This window comes from Heliconius melpomene, chromosome 15 (assembly GCF_056956725.1).
Source record: "Heliconius melpomene rosina isolate 202511_hmr_F chromosome 15, ASM5695672v1, whole genome shotgun sequence".
Lineage (NCBI taxonomy): Eukaryota > Metazoa > Arthropoda > Insecta > Lepidoptera > Nymphalidae > Heliconius > Heliconius melpomene.
Genome location: NC_140403.1, coordinates 308126 through 331929, shown reverse-complemented (window position 1 = coordinate 331929; position 23804 = coordinate 308126). Strand labels below are relative to the sequence as shown.

Genomic DNA, 23804 nt, shown 5'->3' with positions numbered 1-23804 from the left:
CACTACACGTTATTCTTAAAAGATACGAATATGCCATCGCGGACTTTTTTGTAGATCTTATTAAGAGGAACAATACTCCACTACATTTTTTTCATGTAGTATTTACCATAAAAGCAGCGCATGCGCCAAAGTGTCTCAGCGGGTAGGACTTTATACACATTTATCGTATTTATGTTAATTTACATAAGAATGTACAAATAATAAACTATATATAAACCTTCCCTGAGAAATACTCGACCTAATGGTGAAAACCGCATCCAAATCCGTTGGGTAGTTTAGAAGAAGAAGAGTTAGAAAGTTCAGACAGACACAAAAAGCGACTTTGTTTTATAAGATATAGGACTAGATAAGCCCACTTACATATCTTCTTTCTTTCTTTGTTTGGTGAAAGATAATGAAAAGAAAATATAATTAAGAAGAAAATTTATTAAAAAACACACATCATTTTACATTAAAAAGACAAAAATCAATTATAAAATAAGCACACAATCATTAAAATGTAATCATAAAAATCAACTTAAAACTAAACACAAATGTCATATCAAAATTAAATAAATGTCAAATTAAAAAAAAAATAAGACAAAAGTCTTGAAAAGAGACTTATTATCTAAAAATTACTTCCAAAAAGATAAAATTAAAAAAGGAAACTACATAGTAGATTATAATACTGGTTGTCACAAATTCTTATAACATACATTAATTAAAATCCTGCTGTAGTCACAAAAAGAAAATTAAATCATTACATACTAATAATATTCATAAAGAAATCTAGATTTTCTTTAATAAAATCTGCAGCTTTCTCTGCAATCATGACGACAGGGGAGTTGGTGTTGCCTCTCACCACGCTGGGCATCACACTAGCGTCAGCCACTCTCAGCTGGTTGATACCTTTGACCTTTAGATTCGAATCCACGACCGTACCGATAGCAGCCGTACCCACGGCGTGCCAGGCGGACATTACGGTGTTTTTAGCGAGACATTTTAAATAGTCATCGTTATAGGTACCGTTGCATTGGTCTAGCTCTAAGTCGATTACAAATGCATTTTTGGATTTAAAATATTTAGTGTCAGCAACTGACCACGCTGTCTTGATAGCTTCAGGATAGTTGTCTAGATCACTGTCGTCGCTGAAAGTTCCAGAATGTATGAGAGGAGGGTCAAGAGGATCTAGCGACTCCAAACGTACTCGTCCTCTTGATTTCGGCTTAAGATTTACTACAGCTAGGGAAAATATTTCGTACTTTCTATTAATATTTTCTATTTTCTTACAAATATGTTCCTGAAAACCTAGCATTTCACGGCAGGAAGTGTAAAAACCGCTATTGACGGGCATACACGACGGGTAGATGGCGAAATCTGGCACATTTTTGGTCAAATTATTAAAAGAAATATAAGCTCCCAAATCAGATGTCTTTGACAAAAAACCACTTCTGTCATAAAGATATTGGATGGCATTTATGTGTGAAGTTTCCTCGTCGCTATCACAGGTGCCATTTTCTGCTGCCAAATATGTTAGAACCATCGTGTGATCATGAAAATTATCCCCGACGGGCAAATCTTCAACGACTTCTATGCCCACGTATTCGAGGTGGTCTTTGGGTCCTATTCCCGACAAGAGCAACAATTTGGCAGTATTAAATGTTCCTGCGGTTATTATAATTTCTTTACTCACGTAGAAATAAACTTCGGCGTCACCGAGCCACACTTGAACGCCGTGTGCTGTGCTGTTGTCTATTAGAATTTTCGTAACTTGTGCGTCTTTCAGTACATGCAAGTTAGTTCTCTTAGAGGCTTGGTTCAGCAACGCCGTAAGGGAGCTGTGTCGTCTGCCATCTCGTATAGTATGTGAAAAGCGCCCCGCACCTATGGTATCAGGGTTCGTCATATCAGAAACTATGTTAAAGCCCAATTCCTCGAAAGCTTCAAGATATCTGTCAGTAGTGAACGTCGACTGACGAGACCCAGCCACTTCGATTTCCCCTGCAAAACCATGAAATTGTGCCAGCTCTGGATGTTCAGTAATTCTTTCGTCAGTCAAATATTCAGTTTTCTTGAAGTATTTAAGAACATTGGTCCAATTCCATTCGTCTCCAACTAAAGAAGCCCAATCGTTGTAATCAGCGGGGAAGCCCCGGGAATATATCATGTCGTTAATAGAGCCGGTGCCGCCAAGCATCTTCCCGCGGGGTTGTTTCTGTCTACCGTTGTCTAACGCCTGGCTTGAATAATAATCGTCTACTGTTGTGAAATTCCAGTCGTAATAACTGTTCTTCATGACGTGTTTGAAGCCTGGGATCTTGTGTAACAAAACATATTTTTATTTGTAATTTTCTTTTTAGTAATAATAATATTCATTTATATTTCACATTAATCCTGCATTTTGTGAGAAACCGTGACAATCTATTTATAAATTATTTCGTCTTTCTTTTCGGGGAGAGTATTTGGATTATAGATAATAAAAAAATCTTGAAACAGACGGCTCTATAGATAAGCTTATATTGTACTTACAATGCTCTCCTGGGGCGGATCTCCTCCAGCTTCGATCAGCAACACGCTGTACGGCAGCTCTGATAGCCGCGCCGCCAGCGTCGCGCCCGCGGTGCCACCGCCTACCACGATGAAATCGAAGGTTGAACCATCTGGAATCATTATTGAAATAAGAAAAAGCAGAAAGGACGGTCTGGTAACACAATATCAGTTTAAGGTTTTTTTTTATGGAAAAAGGACAAGGCAAGCGAGCGTTCGGGTCATCTGATAATGATCACCCCGTGCAACACCAGAGGAGCTACAGGTGCGTTGCCGGCCTTTGAGGTGGAGATAGACGCACTTTTTGAAGGTACTCATATCGTATCGACCTGGAAACACTGCTGCGGGTAGGCCATTCCACAGTTTGGTGGTGCGTGGAAGGAAATTTCTACGAAACCGCACAGTAGTGGAGTGCCACGTATCCAGGTGCAGTGGATGATATCGTAATTAAATCTTCTAATGTGACTAACAACGTAGTTGCTAAATTATAATAGCAGGCGTTGAAAGTAAACATTTCTCCTGCCAATGATCAAATTAACTGTTTCTCAATTTTCACAGTTATCTGGTAAATACAGGTGGGCTTAATTTACACTCGAGGAGGAGGAATGTTTGATGTATTCATTCGCTTTGGTAACGAGGCAAAGCGCGGCGTTGAGTTCTGCGACTCAAAACGCAATGCCTGAGAAATTCAGCGAAAAGTGAGGAGCTGGTCTTAATGGGAATGGAGCGTCCTAACACTAAGTTTCCAGGTTCCCTCTGCCTGCTCTACAGTGCGTACGAGATACAGCGTGAAGATAAAAAAATAATTAAAACGTTTTTGTCTCAATATACCCATTTTAAGTCAAGAAAAAGTAAGCAATAAAATATAGTAAAACTATTTCAATATTTTATCAGAAAGCTCAATTTACATGGTAATTTCTCCACAATGGGACAGAAGTACCGTACAGGGAACCTTAACGAGTAGTCATCATGATAAAATTGCAAATATATTTTTTGTGTTATTATGTACCACACTAAATCATCGCAAAAGTATTATTTTGGCGGAACTGAACGCAGCACTTTTGTTTTGAATTCAAAAGTAGAAATTTTTAATTATACACATGAGATATATGCAGTAATGCTGATAAACAGAAACATAATAAGACATATTCGAATAATAACTTATTTACTTTGGTCGGCCAGGAGGTACGCTAGTTCGTATATTATAAAACACGTACATATACACGAACCGCATTTCTAGAATTGACAATGTATTGTCACCAAGGTCAATAAACAACTTCGACAATCATATGACGTGTGACGTCATTACCTACTGAAGTACTTATTCAGAAATGTCTAAAAAAATCGAAAGATAATACTGAATGAATTTCGTTCATACGAATTTTTGCGCGATAATTTTAAATTTAGTTATGGTTTAATTTGTAAGCGTTTATTTCACTACAAATACGTTGGTGATATTTACTTTGCACATGAGCTTGTTGAGGCCAGGGCTCCCGCAGCAGACACTGCGACGCCGCGAAGAACTGCAGGGCCGCTGCGAAGGTGGCGCTCGCCGCGCCGCCCGAGACGGTGCCGCCGCAGGTCGACTCCAACATCCTGTGGGAGACGAGGTAAACCATTAAGTCGAGACCCTTGTTACAACCTACACTCCCGCAAGTCTTAAGCACTGTTCCTAAGCTACACGGAACGCGACGGTTCGTGGATGGAGTAAGGTATTCTGATCTGATCTATGCCCACAAGTACACGAGTACAACTATGGCAGTTCCCATTTATAGTGGGGAAAATTAAGCCGTTTCCCGCTTTCCAGCGATAAAATATAAAGAGATGTTGATGATAAAAAACGAGCTAGCATTTAATGAGACCGTTATAGCATAATCGACAAGAACTGGTGCTGAGGTCCAATTAAAATCCCTTGAAACGCTAATACATTATTAGTACTAATAGTTAGATGACACGTAACATGTCAATAATGAAAGATAATGAAAATATATAATTCCCCGGAGTGAGAATCGAACCTATAACCCTTGCGTTTACCAGTAAACTGTCACCCACGTCTATGAACTACAATGCTATTAAAGCAACGTCTCGTTACCAGATTTGTACTCTAATATATATATAGCGTGATCTAAAGTTATTTCATAAAATATTTATTACAGAACAAAGTCAGAATTCATGATCTTCAATTAATTTCTTGACCTTTGATAGTAATAAAAAATATTTTATACATTTACTATTCATGCCACAATATTTACTTACAATACATTGTTTAGACAATAGATAATAAACAAATGACAATAATCGCTACAGATAATAGTGAAATATAATAAAAATCACACACAAAACGCGGCGTTGAGCCTTACACAACTGGCAATGTCTCGAAAATTCTACGGTTATCGGGGATGATAATGTTCACATGCTAGGTTCCCTTTTTTAACTTTTAAGCTTCACGCTGTAACCTGCACATAGCACGGTAGGCAGATGGAACCTAGGTACCCTGTATTAAGACACTCCGTGCCCTAAATAAGTGTGAAATTAAAGCTATGATAAAAATATTTATTCCAAAAACTATCTTACCTTTGAATATATGACATGTTGTTAAATATGTATTAGACAACTACTAAGCACTATCCGAGATCCATCTCAACGATGTCGTCAACTAATATGTTATTTCCGACGTTCTACTATATAAATATTCAACTACCCTCCGCTTGTTTTTATTTACTTTTTTGTTAATGACTTTTAGGTTTAACTGAATGTGTCATATGATGCCACACTTATTTATTACAAATAACTTTTTATATATAAGATGGGTCAGATTCAGTTCTTTCACGTTGTGTCCCGCACACTGCAGAATAGTCATAGGAAACACCGCGATTCTCTCGTACTTATCAACGCCAGAGCGAATAAATGAAAATATTAAATATTTCATTTCCTCGAGTGGGAATTGAACCCACTACTTGTCACAGTCACACGCCTGCACCACTGGCCCCTTTAGCCTCTGGGATATAATTATAAAGTTACAAGTCGAGAATTTGAATTTGAGGCACGCACGTCAAAATTGTATTTCAAGATAATCGGTCAAGTGCAAGTCGGCCTCGACGAGGGTTCCGTACCAATTTCAGAATTACAATTTAAAAAAGTTAACGAACTTCATAAATATTGAGTAAAATCCTCATATCATAATTTAATAGGGAAGGATATAGGATAATTTATAAAAAACCACGTTCACGTTTTTACGTACATTTCGTCCAATTTTCTAGACATTACATCTTAACAACCTCTTGGTCAAGGGGAAATACAACTTATAAAAGTTGATAAACTTAAGTTTCCGTGCGCATGCACTCATTGTGTATTAAATGCTAGTTTTCATCTTTAATATAAATATAAATTTAGATAATTTGGGCTTTTTCCTTTATTTCTTCCTCAAATTTCCATTTCTTGCCATATTTTATAATATTACACAGAATATACTATATAAGGAATATATCCTATTAATTTTGATTACACGGCAAATAGAGTTGAGTTTTCACTTTTCGGACTTTTTCACTTTGTGCCAAATTTCATAACTAAAGATCCTTAGGGGGTACCCTATAGGCTTTGAGTACGCGGAGTTTCAGGGAGCGTAGTCCTGAATATTTGGTTAGCTTAAGACCTCCACGTTATCTCGAAATAAATGGTCTTGGCAGACGGACAACAAAATGATCCTATAATAGGTGGGTGGATGTGTTCAGTTTTTCTACGGAAAACTAAAAAATAGTGAACCTCTCTATTACTATTTACTATATAGATAATAATGACTTACTTATACTACAATATTTGTTTACATTTCATCACGACTTCTTATAAATGAGCATTCAGATGAAAGATAATTAACCAAGTGCTCATACGTCTAATCTGGTTGGCCTTCAGACCTTATTGTCTTTGCTTGCTCATAATCTAATATAATGTATATCTAGGAAATATTTATTAAATACGTAATAAAGAAACGATACGAATTATGTTTATTTGTACAAATATCTTAGTCTATTTTAAATCGTCACGTTTTTCAAGTATATTTTTTGTATCAAGTATCGATTTTCGAGACATTACATGTAGAATGGCAGATTTCAATGCCACTATATGTCTACGAGAAAGGGAGAAATGAAAATAATTTAAAATATAATTAATCGTTCGATTGAGGATCGAACCCACAACCATCACGTTTACGGGGAGACGCTGTCACACTGCACCCTGATAACTTTGTGTGTTTTATCGTCATTTCTAATTGAGAAACATTTACAATAAACATCTATATGATACATGTATATCAAACACACACAAACAATTTAGAACTCTGAATAAAATGTCAATGAAAAAAATTAATAAGAAAAACAACTGGAAAAGATACCAATTACTACTACACTACAAGAGAATACTACATACTACAATACAGTATACGAGTACGCACCTGAAGTTAGCGCGGCGTGCTCCCTACTGTGCAGTGATAAGACACTGTATCTCTTATCAGTGAGGCTACGAGCGCACGAGTGGCGACCGCGACGATGATCTGCCGATATTAGGGAGGCCTAGGTCTAGATATAGGGAAATCTGAGCGGCCTTGTCTTAGGACAATTATGCATTTTCCGTGATGGTGTCGTTGAACCCTCTTAATGAAATACCTAGTTCACTATAAGTATACTATAGTTGTAAACTTGTAAATCATTCCATATATTATAGTATTAGTATGTCGTTAGCATAAGTGGAACTGTGAAGAGGATAATTATTATTTGTTTATTGATTTGTTTGTTTGTTATACTTATGAAACAAATATTTTAAAAATGCAGGAGATTAGTACGTGAAAATACAAATATAATTATAATTATTTGTACAATTTTTTTTTTATGTTAACTCATCGAGTGATTAGTTGTGATTTTGCTTGTTCTGTACGTTTAACTCGTTTAAAAATATTATGCGGCTGATGGACGGCGTAAGTAAACGCAATGTTTTGACACACGAGAACGGGGAAATACCTATATTATATACCCATTGAATCATAATAGGGTTTTTTTTTTATTTCTATTGGGTTCTGTTGTTTTTTTTATGGTTTTAATCTTTTTTTTTCATTGTTTAATTGCGTTAAAAAACATAAATAAATTTTTTTGGAATGTCTTAAAATTTGTGAAATCATTCATTTTTGTTGAAAAAAATATAACTTAATAGTAGTCAGACCGGTTCGCCTATGTAGAAATTACATTTTAATGCAAATTTTGCAACAATGATTTGGTTACCTAAAACATATAAATGTCGGTCAAGTACGAGTCAAACCCTCCTACCGATGATTCCGTACTAATTCATGATTGTTTGAACCTAATGTTAACGTAATGTTGACCACTTTACGTTAATATTAGGTTCCAAGTTCCGTCTGCCTACTTTGTTATGTAAAACAAATAAACTACGAAATATAAGTTTGTAATAGCTTTTTTTCGATATCTTTTTAAATTATCAATTTTATGTTTGTTCCAGTTATTTGTACTTGCTCTAACTTTAACTTTTGTCTTCATAAATTTAAGATAACGGGAAGAACTTGCAGGTTTTTATGACAGACATCCAAGAAAGTGATACTATGAGGGTTTACATTTTTCTTTTTTTCCGATACGGAACCCTAAAAAACCTAAATCTTCCCAAATAAAATCGCTTGAGTTTACAGTAAACTAATGTAAGGAAACTAAAAGCAAAACTCAATGACCTACTTTTTTTTATCTTTTTTTTGTAATTTAATAAACTAAAAGTTCATTCACCGACATTCGAATAAATTATTGACTGTTGTGCTGTTATGAGAACGAGGAATGACGTCACTTTACTAAATTATTAGTTCTTTTTTGTTGTTTGTAAGTGGTCTCTCGCTCTCGCTTGCCACTGCTGCTTCACGACAACGCTCGACCACCTTGCTCCAACAGATTACATTTTTTTTTTCAAAATTTGATTTATTTCTTGCAAGGGAAAAAAATGAACTCCGATGGTGTTGCCCAAACCGACTTCATAGATTTTATTCATCCCCGTCCGAATGGATTTTTTCGGAAAAGGATCAATGAACTAGCTATGAGGTGGGAAAGGTACATAGAGCATAGACATCGAGCATATCCACAGCACATCTATAGTATAAAAATAATTATGTAAATCTATACATTATATACTAAGAAATGGTTGAAGTGCATGTTACGTAAGCAAAGGTACACGACCGACACTCGAGTGTGAGGACATCTGACAATGACTACTATCTTATAGATATTACTTTTTATCTCGGTCTCGACTTATAAAGCGTGATTATATTTTTTTTATAGCTTCACGCTTTATCCCGCACACAGCAGGATATGCAGAGGGAATCCACTGTTAAACAGTCCGTTTCCCATGAACCGCTGAATTTTTAAGGCATTGCGTGTGGAGTGGCGGAACTCAACCCCGCGCTTTCTCTCGACACTAGAGCGAAGAAATATTATAAATAAAATATATTAAATATTTTATTTTCTCGAATGGAGATCGAACCCACAACCTGTCGCTGACTGTAAATTGCACATGTTTTGATGAGTCTATACGAGACGTTATTTATCATTTATAGTCAAAAGAAATTTATTTTAAGGTAAAAAATAATAAATATTAATACTTATCATTATTTATTAATAAAAGTTATATGTTACTTACATATTTATATATAAGATACAAAAGTTATGATATTATTTATTTATGTGATAAAATATAAATATTTGTACTTAATTAATAAAATGAATGAAGTATTAACTTTTAAAAAGTTTCAAAAGTTACATTACCTGCAATATTTTAAAGTTCCAATCGCTCTTTGAATTTCTTAAGCTTCACGCTGTATCCCGCACATAGCAGCGTAGGCACAGGGAACCTGAGTACCTAATGTTAAAACACTTCCGTTGCCCACTTTCTGCCGAATTCTGCCTTTACACCAGAGTGAAGAAATAAAAATATTAAATATTCTATTTCTTTGAGTGGGAATCCAGCCCACAATCTGTCGCGTTCTGATTGTTATGTACAGCTCTATCAATAAAATAATATGTATTTTAAAAATAAAAGAAACAAAAAATTTCCATTGCAAAATTGGTCAAAAAGTGGACAGCTTACTGTCTTAGCACTACACTCTTTATTCCTACCCTAGCAGGGTAATAAATAAAATTTAAACATTTCAAGAAATATTTATAAAATTTAAATATAATTTTCAAAATATACTACAAAACGATAATCCTTATTAAAAATCTATGTTTCCTGATTTCCTTGTACAAAGTCCAAAATATCCCAGCAGTATTGGTCCCACACTATTTTTAGTGCGACAACTAACTGACGTCACACGCCTTCCCACTCCCACTCCCACTGCTATGGGGATCTCGTAATACCTAAAATAAATAACATTTAAAGCAAAATAATAATTATTATTTAAATAAACGAAAAATCTTGAACTCATTAAATAATATTTATGTAGAAAATAATGGAAAAAAAAGTTGTGAAGAAACATGTCTTATTCCACCTATAAATATGAAAGCTGACAAAAGCTATAAAAAAAAACAACATACCTAACTTTCCACCCATAGGCATTGGCAACGGGAATATAAAAACCAGACTCATGAAGCACCAAGTATGTCTGCAACTCCCTGAACCCTGGGTCTGTACTCTCAATTAACGGGTACACATTGAGCGTCTCTTCTTCGGGCTCCAACTCTTCGTTTCCACCAACTAAATCAACTTTTTTAAACTTTCCTCCAGAAATATTTAACTTAATATTTAAGAACTGATCTTCATGCCCTATAAGGGTTTTGGTCACAACGCAAGCAATTACACTGCGTCTGTCGGTCTGGCATTCGAAGTCGCAAAAGAATATTCTAGAAAGTCGATGTTCTGGATTAATCTTATCACTTGGATTTACTTTTAAACAGCATCCACCCAAGAAACTATCTTCGAAGAATGGTTCCAAGCATTCTAATTCATTGGAAATATACGCTAAAGCATATTGTATCTTAACTGAAGGTTTATTTGACCTTCCAGAAACTTCCACAGAACTTCCAGGATTGTCCAATTTCTTAAACTCACTTTTAGCTGTTTTATTTTGGAATAATCTTCTAATATTATCCGTCATTTTTCTTTTTACAGGTCTTTCACCATCTACAACTTCGTCTATGTGTTCAATAGTGAAATTGTTTTTATTTTTATTTTCTGGTTCAATTTTGTTACTTTCTAAAGATCTTCTATTTCTTAAGATGCCAGCTTTATTCTTTGTGATTTCAGATTGTGTGATATTAGTTATAGTATCAAGAGTGGAAAGGAAGTACCCATGGGGCCCCTGAGAGGAGTTAGGCTGGTATTGCATATGGTGGAGATTGTACCATGGGACTGGGCAGATCACCTAAAATACAAAAAAAAAATATGATAATTTCATTAGCAGTGTAGTTATCTAATATGAATACAATAATAGTATAACTAAACCAATTTCAAAACTTTTTATTTTTTGCAATTATTACACATTTTATTTTCCAATCATGTGCACAACTTAAATATTAAATAATCACGATTAATCCAATTAATAAAAAGTTTCTATTTCACCTATTTTTATTAAACAGTGACAGTGATTTTTTATTTAGCTTCGTGTATCCCGTATATAGTAGGAGAGGATCCTGGGAACCTAGTGTTAAGTCACTCTGTTCCCATTTCCTCCGTTCATGTTACCCACTTTTTGTCGAATTCAGGAGTGGGAGTGGAAATATTACAAATACAAGTAACACTTACTTCGCCATACATTCTTCGCTTTTTCCCCTGCCCCCTACAGAACGACGTTCGAAAAGGCAATTTACATGGCAGTGTGGTATTTAAATATGGCCACAAGCTACCCCAAAACGCCCTATCTCTTAAAAGGAACTTCTCATAGTGCTCCAAGTCTTCAGAATTGGCTACGGCGTTAATATCTGCAGGATCTTGGGATAGGGCTTCATGGGTCCACGCGGGTGCGAATATGGCGATGGAACAGCCATATTCGTAAGCTACTTGGACTGCCTGAAAATATTTATTATATGTACGTTTATATTTTTACAAACATTTTTTTTTGTCTTTTGAATCTAAGTGCTTAGAGACATTGTCTTTTGGTTGGCGGAACTCAACAGACAGACAGACACGGCGGACAACTTTGTTTTATCATTTATATATACATATTAATCTTAAGAGTATAAACAGATTGAATTCCATCGTATACCTGTTGCGTATTAAAATGTCCTCCACCATAAAAGTTTCTTCCCCAAACATCGATTCCTATAAAAAGGTCGATTCTCCTTTCAGCTGCTAATGCCACACTGTCTTCTACTTGTTGTGGTGACCAAGAATAGTTTGTGAAGAACCCGTCCACAGCGTCGAAGAACTCCCTACCACCGTGGTTATATGTTAGTTATTCTGTTCAGCTATGAGTCGTGGCCGCCCTGAAGATAGATATGATAGGCTGAAGGGCAGCTACGACTCGTCGACGGCACTATTGCTACAGTGCTGGGGTAGGAGTACCTACCATGGATTATAGATTTCATTAAGGGTTTCCTAAGGTTTAGCGGCATCAGTCTTAGTCTCATATAAATAGGTTCAGCTGATCCGGAAAATAGCCCCGATAATTCAATTTAATTTATATGTATAGATAAGAAGTAAAATGAGCACACGTAAAATTATAAAAGAAAATATTTTCATCATCATATTTTTATTCATAGTTATCGGATTCTAATCCAGCCTATTTAAACTATTTGTACGTACTAACTTGTTCTTATCGTTCAAACCATTCTGCCAGGCGAGGCTGCCGTCGTGGGTGACGCTGTCGTACCACACCAGCAGCGGGTCTTCCAACTCCTGATGGAGTACCTGGTGGAGGTGAAGCACGAACTGGAGGAGAGTGGCTGGTCTTGATACCTAAAGGGAAGAAGAAGAAGTAAAGTTGAGGCATGAGGCCAACTGTAGTATATTATTTAAATGTAATCAAAATTCGGAAAAAGACGAAGAATTATTCTATTTCTTTACCGTAGATTATTATTTTTAAAATCGCTGAAAACTAAAAGATGTGTTTATTATAAAACGGACCATAAATATTGTTTTTCATACTTTATAGAAAAGAAGTAATAATTTGCAATGACTTTCATTATTATATAATTATTTCATTATTCATTCATTATAATTATTCATTATTATATATATGTATTTTGAAGTACATATTTTTTAATATATTAAAACATTAAATTATTGATTAAACTTCACGCTCTATCCCGCGTGTAGTAGGGCAGGACGCAGGTAAACAGATAAACTAGAGCTAACGTCACGTTAACAATCTGATGGCCCCACCGTGCCATGAATCATGATTGTCTTTTTTTATTTATTTTTATATGAGTTTTTTTACCTTCACGTTATATTTCATAAAGCAGGGTACTCAAAGGGAATTTGGGAACCTAGTGTTAAGACACTCCGTTCCCATCACGACACTTACGTTTCTCACGTGCCGCCACATTCTCGAAGCATTGCGTGTTGTGTAGCGGAATTCAACGCAGCGCTTTGCCTTGTTACCACAGCGAATAAATGAAAATATTAAATATTTCATTCCCCCACATTTACAGTCGCACGCATGTGCCCTGCGCCGCGATGTCTTTAAAATAATGTTATTTAAATAAATGACAAACCTTATTCTCTATATTAAGTAACCATCCGTCGAAACGTAGTGTCTTGGCAATCGCAACTAGAGCGCTCGCAAAGTGTCTCCACTCGTCCTCGGTTTCCAATATTTTGTCCCACAAAGCAGCCCCCTCCGCCCATTCTGTTATAACTGTGCCTTTATATGGAACAATAATTATTTAGAATGTAAAAATTTAATATAGCATTAAAATTTTAAATTACATTTTTTATACTGTATCCCGCATACACCATAGCAAACAGAGGAAACCTATTGTTAAGACACTACGTGCCACATTTTCCGCAGAATTCTGGAGGCATTGAGTGTTGATTGGCGGAACTCAACGCCGCGCTTTGCCTATACACCAAAGCGTAGAAATGAAAATATATATTTAAATAAATATTTCATTTGTTCGAGTGGGGTCACACTTTGTGCCCCTACGCCTGGACTCATTCATATTTATTTATCGGATAAATCACGAAATCCTGACTTTATTTTAATCTTCATTTACAATTGCGTCTCAACTAACCAGTTTATGTGTCTTAATTTAATTTTAAGGGTTCCGTACCTCAAAAAAGGGAAAACGGAACCCGTATAGTATTACTTTGTGTTCCGACTCCCGTCTCTCAATACCATTTATCTCAAGATCACGTGATGGTATCAAGCTAAAATTAATATCTAACATTCAGCTCTACAGCCCTTTGCAGCCCAGAAAAAAATCGAGAAGATTTAACGTAATCATCAAAACCTCTAGGATAATTACTACCCGTAGAGCTCCAATTTTGAAATTTACTAAAAAAGTGAGAATTTACAGTACAAATAAACGTACAAAACCCCCAGTGGACGAGTCCGACTCACTGGACCGGTTTTTTTAATAAATTAAGAGGTCATTCAAACTAACAGGGAAATTATTATCTTTGGTAGACAAAGCGCGGCGTTGAGTTTCGCCACTAAAGACTTGGACTTGTACTGTACTGTATATACGATCAAATTATAATATGAGATTTTTACTTAATACTTAACATGAAATATGTATAAATGTAAATGTACCAATAACTTTGACCCCATGCGCGTGTCCCACATTGATCCAGCCGAGCGGTGGTATGGTGACGAAGTGGTGACTGAAGTAACAAAAAACATCGACGGCGCCCCAGTTGTAGAACGTATAGGCACTGTAGTTGCCCGTGCCGTCTATTACACTAGGAAATAAGAAAACTTTTATTCGAACTCGCTCCTCTTGAATACTGTCCAAGAGCTCTAGCCACTACGCTATACGTTATTATTCTTTTCAAACGATCGTTCGTAAATGTTTAATAAGTATCTGTTGCTTTTTTTTCGTGTTAAGAGAATCTAGTGGTGATCTAGTGTTAAAAGTTTTTGCCTGTCGCTTGTACCTTCAGCGTATTTCAGAGACTTTACATGTTTGAGAAATCTAAAATTTAATGAGTATTTTAAATAATATTTTTAATTTACAAGTCATTATGGTGCGCAAAGATAGTACTGACTAAAGACACGATGGTTGGTTAGATCCTTATTTGAATGAATATACGATTTATTCGTATATTCATCGTATTTAAATATATTTTCCCCATTCTGGAAATACAAGGCAATATATTAGCTGGTAGTTTCAAACTTTCAAGAAGACGCTTTCTTATAAAATTTTAAATATAAGAATTTTGGGAAGACATTTGAATTATGAATCTTCACATGACATTACCATATAAAATAAAATGTTTAAAAATTACCTTTTAAAAATTAAATTCTTCTTATTTCAGATAATTGTTTATTTTGTATATAGATTTGTATCTAGATTTACAAGAAATATAAAAAAATACCTATCGTCATGATATCCGTTGGCCATGTCATGGCAAATCAATGTTTTTGGCAAGTCCTTCTTTTTGTGACGTTCAATTTCTTCCGTTTCCGGATCATAGTGGCAAAACGTTTGCGGTGTTTCAAGTAAATTTTTTCCAAAAAACTTGTTGACATCAGTATTTTTCACTACATAATCACTGTGCGGTTTCAATTCAACACATAAGCTGCTCCAACTTGGAGGATCTTGCATAAATGCTGATATTTCCTCTAAACTATCTAGAGGCTTACAGGTTAGGTTTTGCTCTTTCCACATTTTCTTTTCCGCCATGATTTAGAAGATCGAGATATTTTATAACTTAAATTTGATGCTTATTTTTTGTTATTCTTTGATATATTTATACTTTACAATACTTTTTTACTTGAGTATTTAAATTTTGACAGTGACACTTGCACTCGCAATGGCGGGTATTTCAAAAGTGTGCTAGAAACGCACTAAAATCAAGTTCTCTACTGCATCAAGTATTACATGATTAATGCAATTATTCAATGCTAGTAAATACTTGTTATCGCAATATATTTTATCATTTTAAAATATTAAATATTAAATTCATCTTTGTTAATGATGTGGTATTGAACTAGTCTATATATCAAAGATTAATTTTGAACTTTATATATTTGACGTATAGATTTTTCTTTTCACTTATAAAAATCTATTGACTTTTTTATTTTAATTGATTATAGTAAATATATTTATGCTACAAAATTGTTTATTTGGAATATTTACATACCCTACTTTGATAACATAGTCAGGATGTGTTCTAGTTTATTTTATGATAAGGACATATTCATGTTATAAATTCCCACAGTCTATGCCACAAAGACAAAAAAATTTATACTAATCACTCAATTCGGTGGAGAAGAAAATCTATTTTGATATTATTAATGATTCATTTTAAATATTAAGTTAGAGCCTAGCCTAGCCTATATTGTAAAAACTTGATTATTTGGTGTTGAGGCCAGTCGTGGCGCAAGTGCACATGCGTGTGACTGTAAACGCTACAGATTGTGGCTTAGATTTCCACTTACGAAAATAAAATATTTAATGCCGTAAAGCATGGCGTTGAGTTCTACCACTTAACGCGCTATGCCTCCTGCTCTATGCCTGCTCAGAGTTCGATAGAAAAAGGAGAATGGAGTGTCCTTAACACTAAGTTCCATAATAATGATGCACGCATCAGGTCATCAGATCAATATCATGTTTTTCAAAATATATTTTTAAAAAAGACTACTTAAATATTCGTTGCTAATAGTATTTTTACTCAGATTTCACGCGTTCCACAATAAAATTATCGCAATCGTAATATTATTATACTGATTCAATATTTATTAATATTACCTGTTTAACCTGTAGCATTCCGCTTCGTGTTATTTGTCAATGTCACATTACACATATATGATGTAAGTAATGTCACTCGGCTTGTATTGTAAAGTGCAATTGTGTTTTATATTATTTTCTCACTCTTATAAATTATAAATGTATTCGTGATTCAGAAGTGCGTATTTATAAAAACAGATAACTCATTTGAAAATAAAATAATTGTCTTTCATATAAATATATTTATTTCTACCAACCGGTAAGTAATGATGCAGATTTTTTGCGAATTTTACGTTAAAAATTAAATAAAACCATATACTGAACTATATCTCATCATGACTATTAAAAAATCATAAATTAAATCAATATTTTTGTATAATTCAGTTTATTATCAAGACCATTTTTTTATACACCAAGTTTTAATTTTTACTAAATTATATTTTATACCTTGCACAAAAATATACAAAAATCATAAAAAATTTGTTGTTTTGTTTTAGAATTCAAGCCATGTAAAGGCAAAATTTTATTTTTATTTAAATAATACATCTACAAATGCCTAAATGGTTTCCAATACAAAGACTGGTACAGGTGCGTTTAAGCACATATCTTTGTATATCACTATGTATTCTTGCAACCATCCAATTATTAGGCTCCTATGGATATTATAAATATGATTATTTGGCAGAGCACAGCCTCGAGGACTGTCTGTACATGCAGACAAATCCTAAATTAGTTGTAAAACCAACTTTAGCTGACTGTAAATATGATCATATTCTCCAAAACACAAATACTATTCACAGTTGGGATATTCCTAAAAAGCATACTGAATTTTTACCAACTGGAATTATGAATGGTAGTTACAGTCCAGAAAAGTGTAAGCCATTGTTTAGTGTTGCTATATTAGTAACATACAGAAATAGACAAAGTCAACTGGACATATTTATCCCATACATACACAATTTTTTGAGGCAACAAAATATACATTACAAGTAAGTATGTCTTCTTATTTATTTATTTTTGATAAAGAAAAGCATTTCTACCATTTTTTCTTCAGAGCATTGTAGGTAGAGTGAACTACGGCACTGCTAAAGCACTCCCACTCTTGGAGCCCAATTTTCAATATAATTTTGTATTATCAAGTAGATTACGAGAGTGAAAATAATTGAAATATAATTTTTTGCTCAAATGATCCTCAAACTCACAACAGTTGTGCTTATAGTCAGACTCTGCTCTACTGTGCCTTGATGGTTTCCAAATATTTTTAAATATAATGTCCTTATATTTTTTTTAATAAACTAAGAACATTTAAATTTATCATTAAATAATCACATCATTTACAGAATATATGTAATAGAACAAAGAGACGAAAAACCATGGAACAAAGGGACACTATACAACATAGGAGCTAAACAGGCCATACTAGACAAATTTGCATGCCTCATACTCCATGATGTAGACCTATTACCATTAGATCTAAGTAATTTGTATGTTTGCTTGAAACAACCAAGACATATGAGTGCTAGCATTGACAAGTTTAGATTTGTCCTTATATATAAATCTTTAGTGGGTGGAGTTTTGGCTATTACGTCAGATCAATACCAAAAGCTGAATGGTTTCTCAAATAGATATGAGAAGTGGGGTGGGGAAGATGATGACTTTGCTGGACGAATTGAATCACATGGTCTTGAAATATTAAGGTAAGAATTTTGGAATTTACACATATTAAGTACAATATGTTATAGCAAATTCATGCTTTCTGTTTAACAAAGTAGTTGAAGAAAATTTGTATATCTCTGTTAACTATGGACTGCCCAATTATAGATAATGCTTATTGAGTGGTGGAACTCATTTGTCTACCAGAGCGGAGAAACAAAATTATTTTTTTTTATTGTTGATAGGCAAGCATTTGTCCGCTATCTCACCTGGTGGTAAGTGACGATGCGAAAGAAGATGGAGCATGCTTGCCTAGGTAGTACCTATTCACTCGTTTTTTAAAGAGGGCCAGGTTATACTTGTCGGGGAACAGTTCAGCAGGCAGGGAGTTCCACTCCTTAGCCGTTCGCATTAGGAAAGTGGAGGCGAAGCGCTGCGTACGAAAAGGTGGTATATCGACGACGTATGGGTGAAATCCCTGCCTACGTCTACTGTCCCGCTGATAGAAAGAAGAAGAGGGTACTAAGTCATGCAGCGCTGCTGCACACTCTCCAAAATGTATCCTGTAGAATATCGTCAGGCAAGCTACTTTGCGGCGATGCTCAAGGCTTTGCAGCTTTGCCTCAACAGTCGCTGTATTGCCAATGAGCTTGGCTCGATTTTCAATCGAGTCTAAGGTCGCTAGCTGATATTTAGCAGATCCTTCCCAAAGGTGGCAGCAGTACTCCATACTCGATCGGACTTGAGTTTTATAGAGTTGAAGAAGCTGTTCCGGAGTGAAATACTGCCTAACCACCTAGTTTTTTAGCTACAGTTGTGGCCAAAGACTCGATGTAACGTCCAAAGTTCAAATCTGACGTAAGGTTCATGCCAAGAAGCTCGAGATGGTCAGCTATCGGTACAGGTACATCTCGGAAAGTCGGAGCAAGATCGAAGGGGCCCCGTTTTGCGGAAAATAAACACGCCTGAGTTTTAGTAGCGTTAAACCTGACTAGATTAAGGGTAAGAAACAAAACTTAGGGCAATTGAGTCCTCAACCATTGTGTTTACGGTCAGAGGTGGTCCCACTATACATGCAGTGAAATATTATATAGATCACCCTAATATTCCGTAAAATAGACAAATAATGCAAGCAATAACATAATGTGTTGTGTGTAACTCATCATGGTTTTTAGAAACCAGAATCTATCTTTTACCTATTCCAAGTTAATATTTCATAAAATGTCTGATACTTATATTCTATTCTATTTATATTGTAAAATGTAGAATTCATGTAAAATGTATACTAGAGGCCTGCCCGCGGCTTTGCCTGCGTAAACTACGTTATTATTAATTTCTATCTCCATGAGTATCTACGTCCTATAAATGGCGTCCATGCAAAATTTGAGACTCCTAGCATTTGTTGTAACGAAGTTTCATACAAACTTTCAACCCCAAAAACAACCCTTTAGAAGTCGAATTCAATTCATTCAAATTCCCGTCTTCCCTTGACTTCCCGTCTACAAAAGAGACCAGACGTGGCGCTAGGGGCCCAAAGGTTCAATTCTTACTGGTAACAATGTAAAGCATGAGTTCCGCCACTTTAAGCGCAATGCAACTTCATCGACGAAAGTGGGGATCGGAAGTGTTCAGGATCCCTCTGCGAACCCTACTATGTGCGGGATACAACGAGAAGCTAAAAAAAAAAAAATTTGTTACATATCAGATGTACTAAGTAAGAATAGTAACAATGGTAATGTAATGGTAACATTGAGCACTTTTAGCCTGGTGTTAAAAAAGAGCTTAAATGTAAATAGTACATCAAATATAAGCAGCATGTGAAATTTGAACCCGCATTCATTGTGATCTAGTCTTAGTTAGTCCTTACATAAATTAGGCTGAAGGTTAAATTATATCAATAAATATGTTTTCAATGTTTGAAAGTGTGTGTTAAAGGGGTGTTTTAAATAAAATATTAGGTGCCAGTCTTGGCGCAGGGATACAAACGTGTGACTGTAACGTCAGGTTGTGGGTTCGATTCCTACTTGAGGAAAGGGAATATATAATATTCTCATTTCTTCGCTCTGGTGTCGAAGCAAAGCGTGGCATTGATTTACGCCACTCAAGTACGCAGTAGCTTCAGCATTCGGCGGAATGTAGGGAACAAAGTATCTTAACATTAGGTTGCCAGGTTCCATCTGCCTACTCCTAATAAAATTGTTCTAATTTAAGTATTATTTTTTAAATAGTAGTATCTTACAGGTTCCCACCTCACATGTCAAGATATACAATGCTAAAGCACAAACAAGAAAGTAAAAACGCAAATCGACACAAAATAATGGCAGAGAACGCCGGCAGAACGGAGCAAGACGGACTCAACTCTGTACAATATGAGACTGTTAGTGTGAAAACTCACCGTCTGTTCACTATGATTGCTGTCACTTTATGAAATGGTAGATTATTTAAATTTATTTAATAGTTATTTGAACTCTTGAATTAGTGTATCGAAAGTCAGTATAACCTTTTGTATACATATTTCTAATTAAGAATGCATTATAATATATGAAGTGTTGTCTTAAGTACAAATAGTATTTAACATTTTATGAACGGTACTTCTATACTATTCTATTTCTTCAATATCAAAAATATAGTAAATCTAACTAAGCTATTTAGGTACAATACATTATATAAAATATTATGGAATACTCTTTATCATATATGTAAGTACTCATGTAAATAATTTGATATGATAAAAAACTCAATAGAAACCAGGGCCCGCAGTGGCGTAGTGAGGGGGGTGGGGCAAGGGGGCATCATGCCCCGGGCGCTACTCCCAAAGGGGCGCCAAACGGTCTGCAAAACTATTTAAATATATGTATTTAATACATATGACATTAAATAGGTTTGTTTGGGGGGTGCTGAAGAAGTATTTTTCCCAGGGCGCGAGTTGAATTCGCTATTCCACCGAGGACCCGTTATTTTCTTGTGTTATTTTTATTAAACTTTTGTCAGTATCGTTAGAAAAAATTATATTGACTAAATCACTAAATTATTTGTTTAACGTTATTATGAAATTACGGCACCGCTCTGTACTGTAAAAAAAGGCCGCAAGATTGTAAACGCAACAGGTTGTGAGTTCGATCCCCACTCTAGGAAATTGAATATTTAATATTTTCATTTCCTCATGGAAACGAGGCAAAGCGCGGCGTTGACTTCCGCCTTTCAACACATAGTGCCTCCAGAACTCAACGTAGCGTGGAGGACGAAGGTGTTTCAATGAGTATTAAAACTAGGTTCCCAGGTTCTACAGCGTGAAGCTATAAAAAAAATAAAAAAGCTCTACAAAAAAGATTATTACATATAACTAAGTATATGGAGAGAAAATTTAACAGTTTAATTTAATAGAACATTATTCAATTTAAAAATACATGATATGTTTTTCATGGTATTATCTTATCACCGTCATTGTTGATTGATAAAATAAATGTAACAGTAAATTATTAGTCATCTGTATGCAACATGGTCTAATAGTTACACACATAGCCTTGAAAGTACCTATAAAGATTTAATGTTAATTAAGCTCTAACTGACGTTTCTGATGAAAAGTTTATGTATTTTAAATAAATATGATTTTAGTATTGATTTGAAAGGTATATAGTATTTAAAACTATATTAATATTTATTAATGTATTTTTTTAATTGATACATGTAAATGCAAGTGAATCTCATTAGATTTTTATTTATTTGTAAAAATTTATAAATTCAATTATAAATATGTACATTATAATAAAGGTACTTCAATGTTATTAATAATTAAAGAAATCAACTTACAATAAATTTGAAATTATTTATTTTAGAATTTTTATTATCAGTATTTTTTATATGCAAACTTTGATATATAATCATTTATTTAATATTTTGAAAATTGAGTAATTTTCACAAACAATTAAAGCAATTTAGAATTTTATATATATTTTTTTAATATAAAGATAAATTTCTAAATGGAAAAGAAATTGTAATAATATCTATTTTATTATTTTTCTGAATATGATACAAATTAATTTAATCTATATGAAAAGTGTGTTTATTCATGATTCCCCTTTTTAATGGTTGTGAATTTGTGAATGTCTTTACATTATAAAAGTTTGAAATTGAGCATTTATTTTATTAAAAACTTACATAATGTTGCTTCGATGGTAAAGAAAGCCGTGGATTACAAGTCTTGAGATAATGAATAATTAACGTGGAATGGTAAAACAAAAATATAATTTCAACAAAAAGCCAAAAGTCCTAAAAAAAATATTAAATTTGACTTGTACTATTTTTTATAAAACGTATGAAAAAATTACAAAGCGAGAGGAGGAGGCACAGGTACAAAGCCCGCTTTGTATAAAAAAAATCCTAAAGTGTGGAATAACACTTTAAAATTACATAATCCAGTTCAGAAGTTATAAAGACAAATCGAAGGTCCCTAAATAAAGTATCGAAAGTGAAAAATCGCAAATGATTTACGGCTCTTTCGAACTACTATGAATTGTAGTTTTATTTTTTTATATTTTCAAATAAAATGTTATTTAAACGGGCATGTAATCTAAAATTACTGTTGTTAGTAGTTCAAAACAACAATAAAGCAATTTGCAATAATAGTAGTAGTTCAAAACAACAATAAAGCAATTTGCAAAAAAATTGCAATTTTTCACTTCCGATACTTTAACTAGGGACCATCGAAATTATACATTTTTTATTTAACTATTTAATTTGAGTATGTGGGTTGACTTCTTTTACCACCAAAGCAATTATGTACATAAACATGTATAGATATTACGGCTTAAACATCAATAAAAAAACTCAGTTAAAATGAATTCCTTAAATTGAAATAACACATGTAATACATTCGATTATCGCTTCAATTTTTTTTGGTTTTTAATGATTTTTAAATTAATATTAAATACTAATGATATTTGGCAGCAGATGTCGCAAGCGAAACGGAGTATTAACATGTAAATGTAAAATACAATAACAATTATTGTACATAATACGTCGCCAAACTTTATGACCTATTTTTTTTATTTTTTTTCTATTATTTCTCTTTGAAAGAAACCTAGTGTAAAGATATTCTGTTTTTCCCACTTTTCAATTGGGCACCCCACTTCCTGGCGGGGATCAAACCCACATCCATCAAGCTTAGAGGTAGACACTTACTCTTTGTGCCACGACAGCCTCAACTTATTTTTCGATGTCGAATCATTTGATATACTCACCTTTCAAATTTTTATATTATGTTATTCTTTGTGGAATTTAATTCCATATTATACTAAAATTTTCTTTTTATTCGCAGTATCATGAGTCTAGGCGTACTGCCTCTGCATACTGCTGTATGCGGGATATAGCGTGACACGTTACACAATAATAATGTGCTTGTTGCTATATTCAGAACGGTCATAATGTTTGGCGTGTATACATTACTACTTAGTTAATTCATAGGTTAAGTCTCGTTTCAATACTAATTATAAACTAGTCCCTTTTGTTTCGTTTGTCATCGTTTTATCATTATCATTTTTATGTCATATGTGACGTGTGTGTATGTTAGCTTGGTGTATTATGAATCGGTTTGCATTTGGCTAAGTTTGATACTCTATGGTAATACTTATCTTGTCTAATTTTGTATATTTATCAATTAAACACATCAATCGAATTGAAAATGTTGTTTTTTTGTTTTCTTTGCCTCGACACCAGAGCGAAGAAATGAAAATATATACTTAAATTAATATTTCACTT

General features: G+C 34.2%; 3 protein-coding genes across 10 annotated transcripts; 1 reads left to right on the top strand and 2 right to left on the bottom strand.

The window, feature by feature from the left end:
* Positions 1 to 408: 408 nt before the first annotated feature.
* Positions 409 to 9469, bottom strand: LOC146531160 (ecdysone oxidase-like). 4 transcript variants are annotated; one of them, XM_085198659.1, is made up of 4 exons: positions 9330 to 9469; positions 3989 to 4122; positions 2509 to 2639; positions 409 to 2296 (listed from the first exon to the last, which is right to left on the bottom strand). In XM_085198659.1, exons 2-4 carry the CDS (start codon positions 4119 to 4121, stop codon positions 740 to 742), a joined length of 1821 nt encoding a protein of 606 aa, XP_085054785.1. In that variant the 5' UTR covers position 4122; positions 9330 to 9469; the 3' UTR covers positions 409 to 739. The 4 variants fall into 4 exon arrangements, with proteins under 4 accessions (XP_085054785.1, XP_085054784.1, XP_085054786.1 ...); XM_085198658.1 differs by lacking the exon at positions 9330 to 9469 and adding an exon at positions 6974 to 7133; XM_085198660.1 differs by lacking the exon at positions 9330 to 9469 and adding an exon at positions 6329 to 6352.
* ENGase (cytosolic endo-beta-N-acetylglucosaminidase) lies at positions 9166 to 15495 on the bottom strand. The gene is made up of 8 exons (XM_085198656.1): positions 15040 to 15495; positions 14255 to 14403; positions 13215 to 13363; positions 12308 to 12456; positions 11765 to 11930; positions 11305 to 11568; positions 10098 to 10924; positions 9166 to 9920 (listed from the first exon to the last, which is right to left on the bottom strand). The coding sequence occupies exons 1-8, from the start codon at positions 15345 to 15347 to the stop codon at positions 9776 to 9778; spliced, it is 2157 nt and encodes a 718-aa protein (XP_085054782.1). The 5' UTR covers positions 15348 to 15495; the 3' UTR covers positions 9166 to 9775.
* LOC146531158 (beta1,4-N-acetylgalactosaminyltransferase B-like) lies at positions 15168 to 23728 on the top strand. 5 transcript variants are annotated; one of them, XM_085198663.1, is made up of 5 exons: positions 15800 to 16653; positions 16892 to 17383; positions 17735 to 18091; positions 18293 to 18363; positions 20289 to 20423. In XM_085198663.1, exons 2-4 carry the CDS (start codon positions 16947 to 16949, stop codon positions 18324 to 18326), a joined length of 828 nt encoding a protein of 275 aa, XP_085054789.1. In that variant the 5' UTR covers positions 15800 to 16653; positions 16892 to 16946; the 3' UTR covers positions 18327 to 18363; positions 20289 to 20423. The 5 variants fall into 5 exon arrangements, with proteins under 5 accessions (XP_085054792.1, XP_085054790.1, XP_085054788.1 ...); XM_085198666.1 differs by lacking the exons at positions 15800 to 16653; positions 18293 to 18363 and adding an exon at positions 15168 to 15309 and having other exon boundaries at positions 17195 to 17383; positions 20289 to 23728; XM_085198664.1 differs by lacking the exons at positions 15800 to 16653; positions 18293 to 18363 and adding an exon at positions 15168 to 15309 and having other exon boundaries at positions 17080 to 17383; positions 20289 to 23728.
* Positions 23729 to 23804: the final 76 nt, after the last annotated feature.

What these genes read in the sequence shown, in the direction of transcription:
- LOC146531160 (XM_085198657.1), bottom strand. An exon ending in TCAACAAGCTCATGTGCAAA is followed by an intron (nt 2,640 to 3,988) that starts GTAAATATCACC and finishes TAATGATTCCAG; the next exon opens with ATGGTTCAACCTTCGATTTC. An exon ending in ATCCGCCCCAGGAGAGCATT is followed by an intron (nt 2,297 to 2,508) that starts GTAAGTACAATA and finishes TTGTTACACAAG; the next exon opens with ATCCCAGGCTTCAAACACGT.
- ENGase (XM_085198656.1), bottom strand. Translation starts at nt 15,347, where the DNA reads ATGGCGGAAAAGAAAATGTGGAAAGAGCAAAACCTAACCTGTAAGCCT. An exon ending in GCATGGGGTCAAAGTTATTG is followed by an intron (nt 13,364 to 14,254) that starts GTACATTTACAT and finishes TTCCATATAAAG; the next exon opens with GCACAGTTATAACAGAATGG. An exon ending in TACTTAATATAGAGAATAAG is followed by an intron (nt 12,457 to 13,214) that starts GTTTGTCATTTA and finishes TCTTCCCTTTAG; the next exon opens with GTATCAAGACCAGCCACTCT.
- LOC146531158 (XM_085198662.1), top strand. Translation starts at nt 16,947, where the DNA reads ATGCCTAAATGGTTTCCAATACAAAGACTGGTACAGGTGCGTTTAAGC. An exon ending in CAACAAAATATACATTACAA is followed by an intron (nt 17,384 to 17,734) that starts GTAAGTATGTCT and finishes CATCATTTACAG; the next exon opens with AATATATGTAATAGAACAAA. An exon ending in CATGGTCTTGAAATATTAAG is followed by an intron (nt 18,092 to 20,288) that starts GTAAGAATTTTG and finishes AGTATCTTACAG; the next exon opens with GTTCCCACCTCACATGTCAA.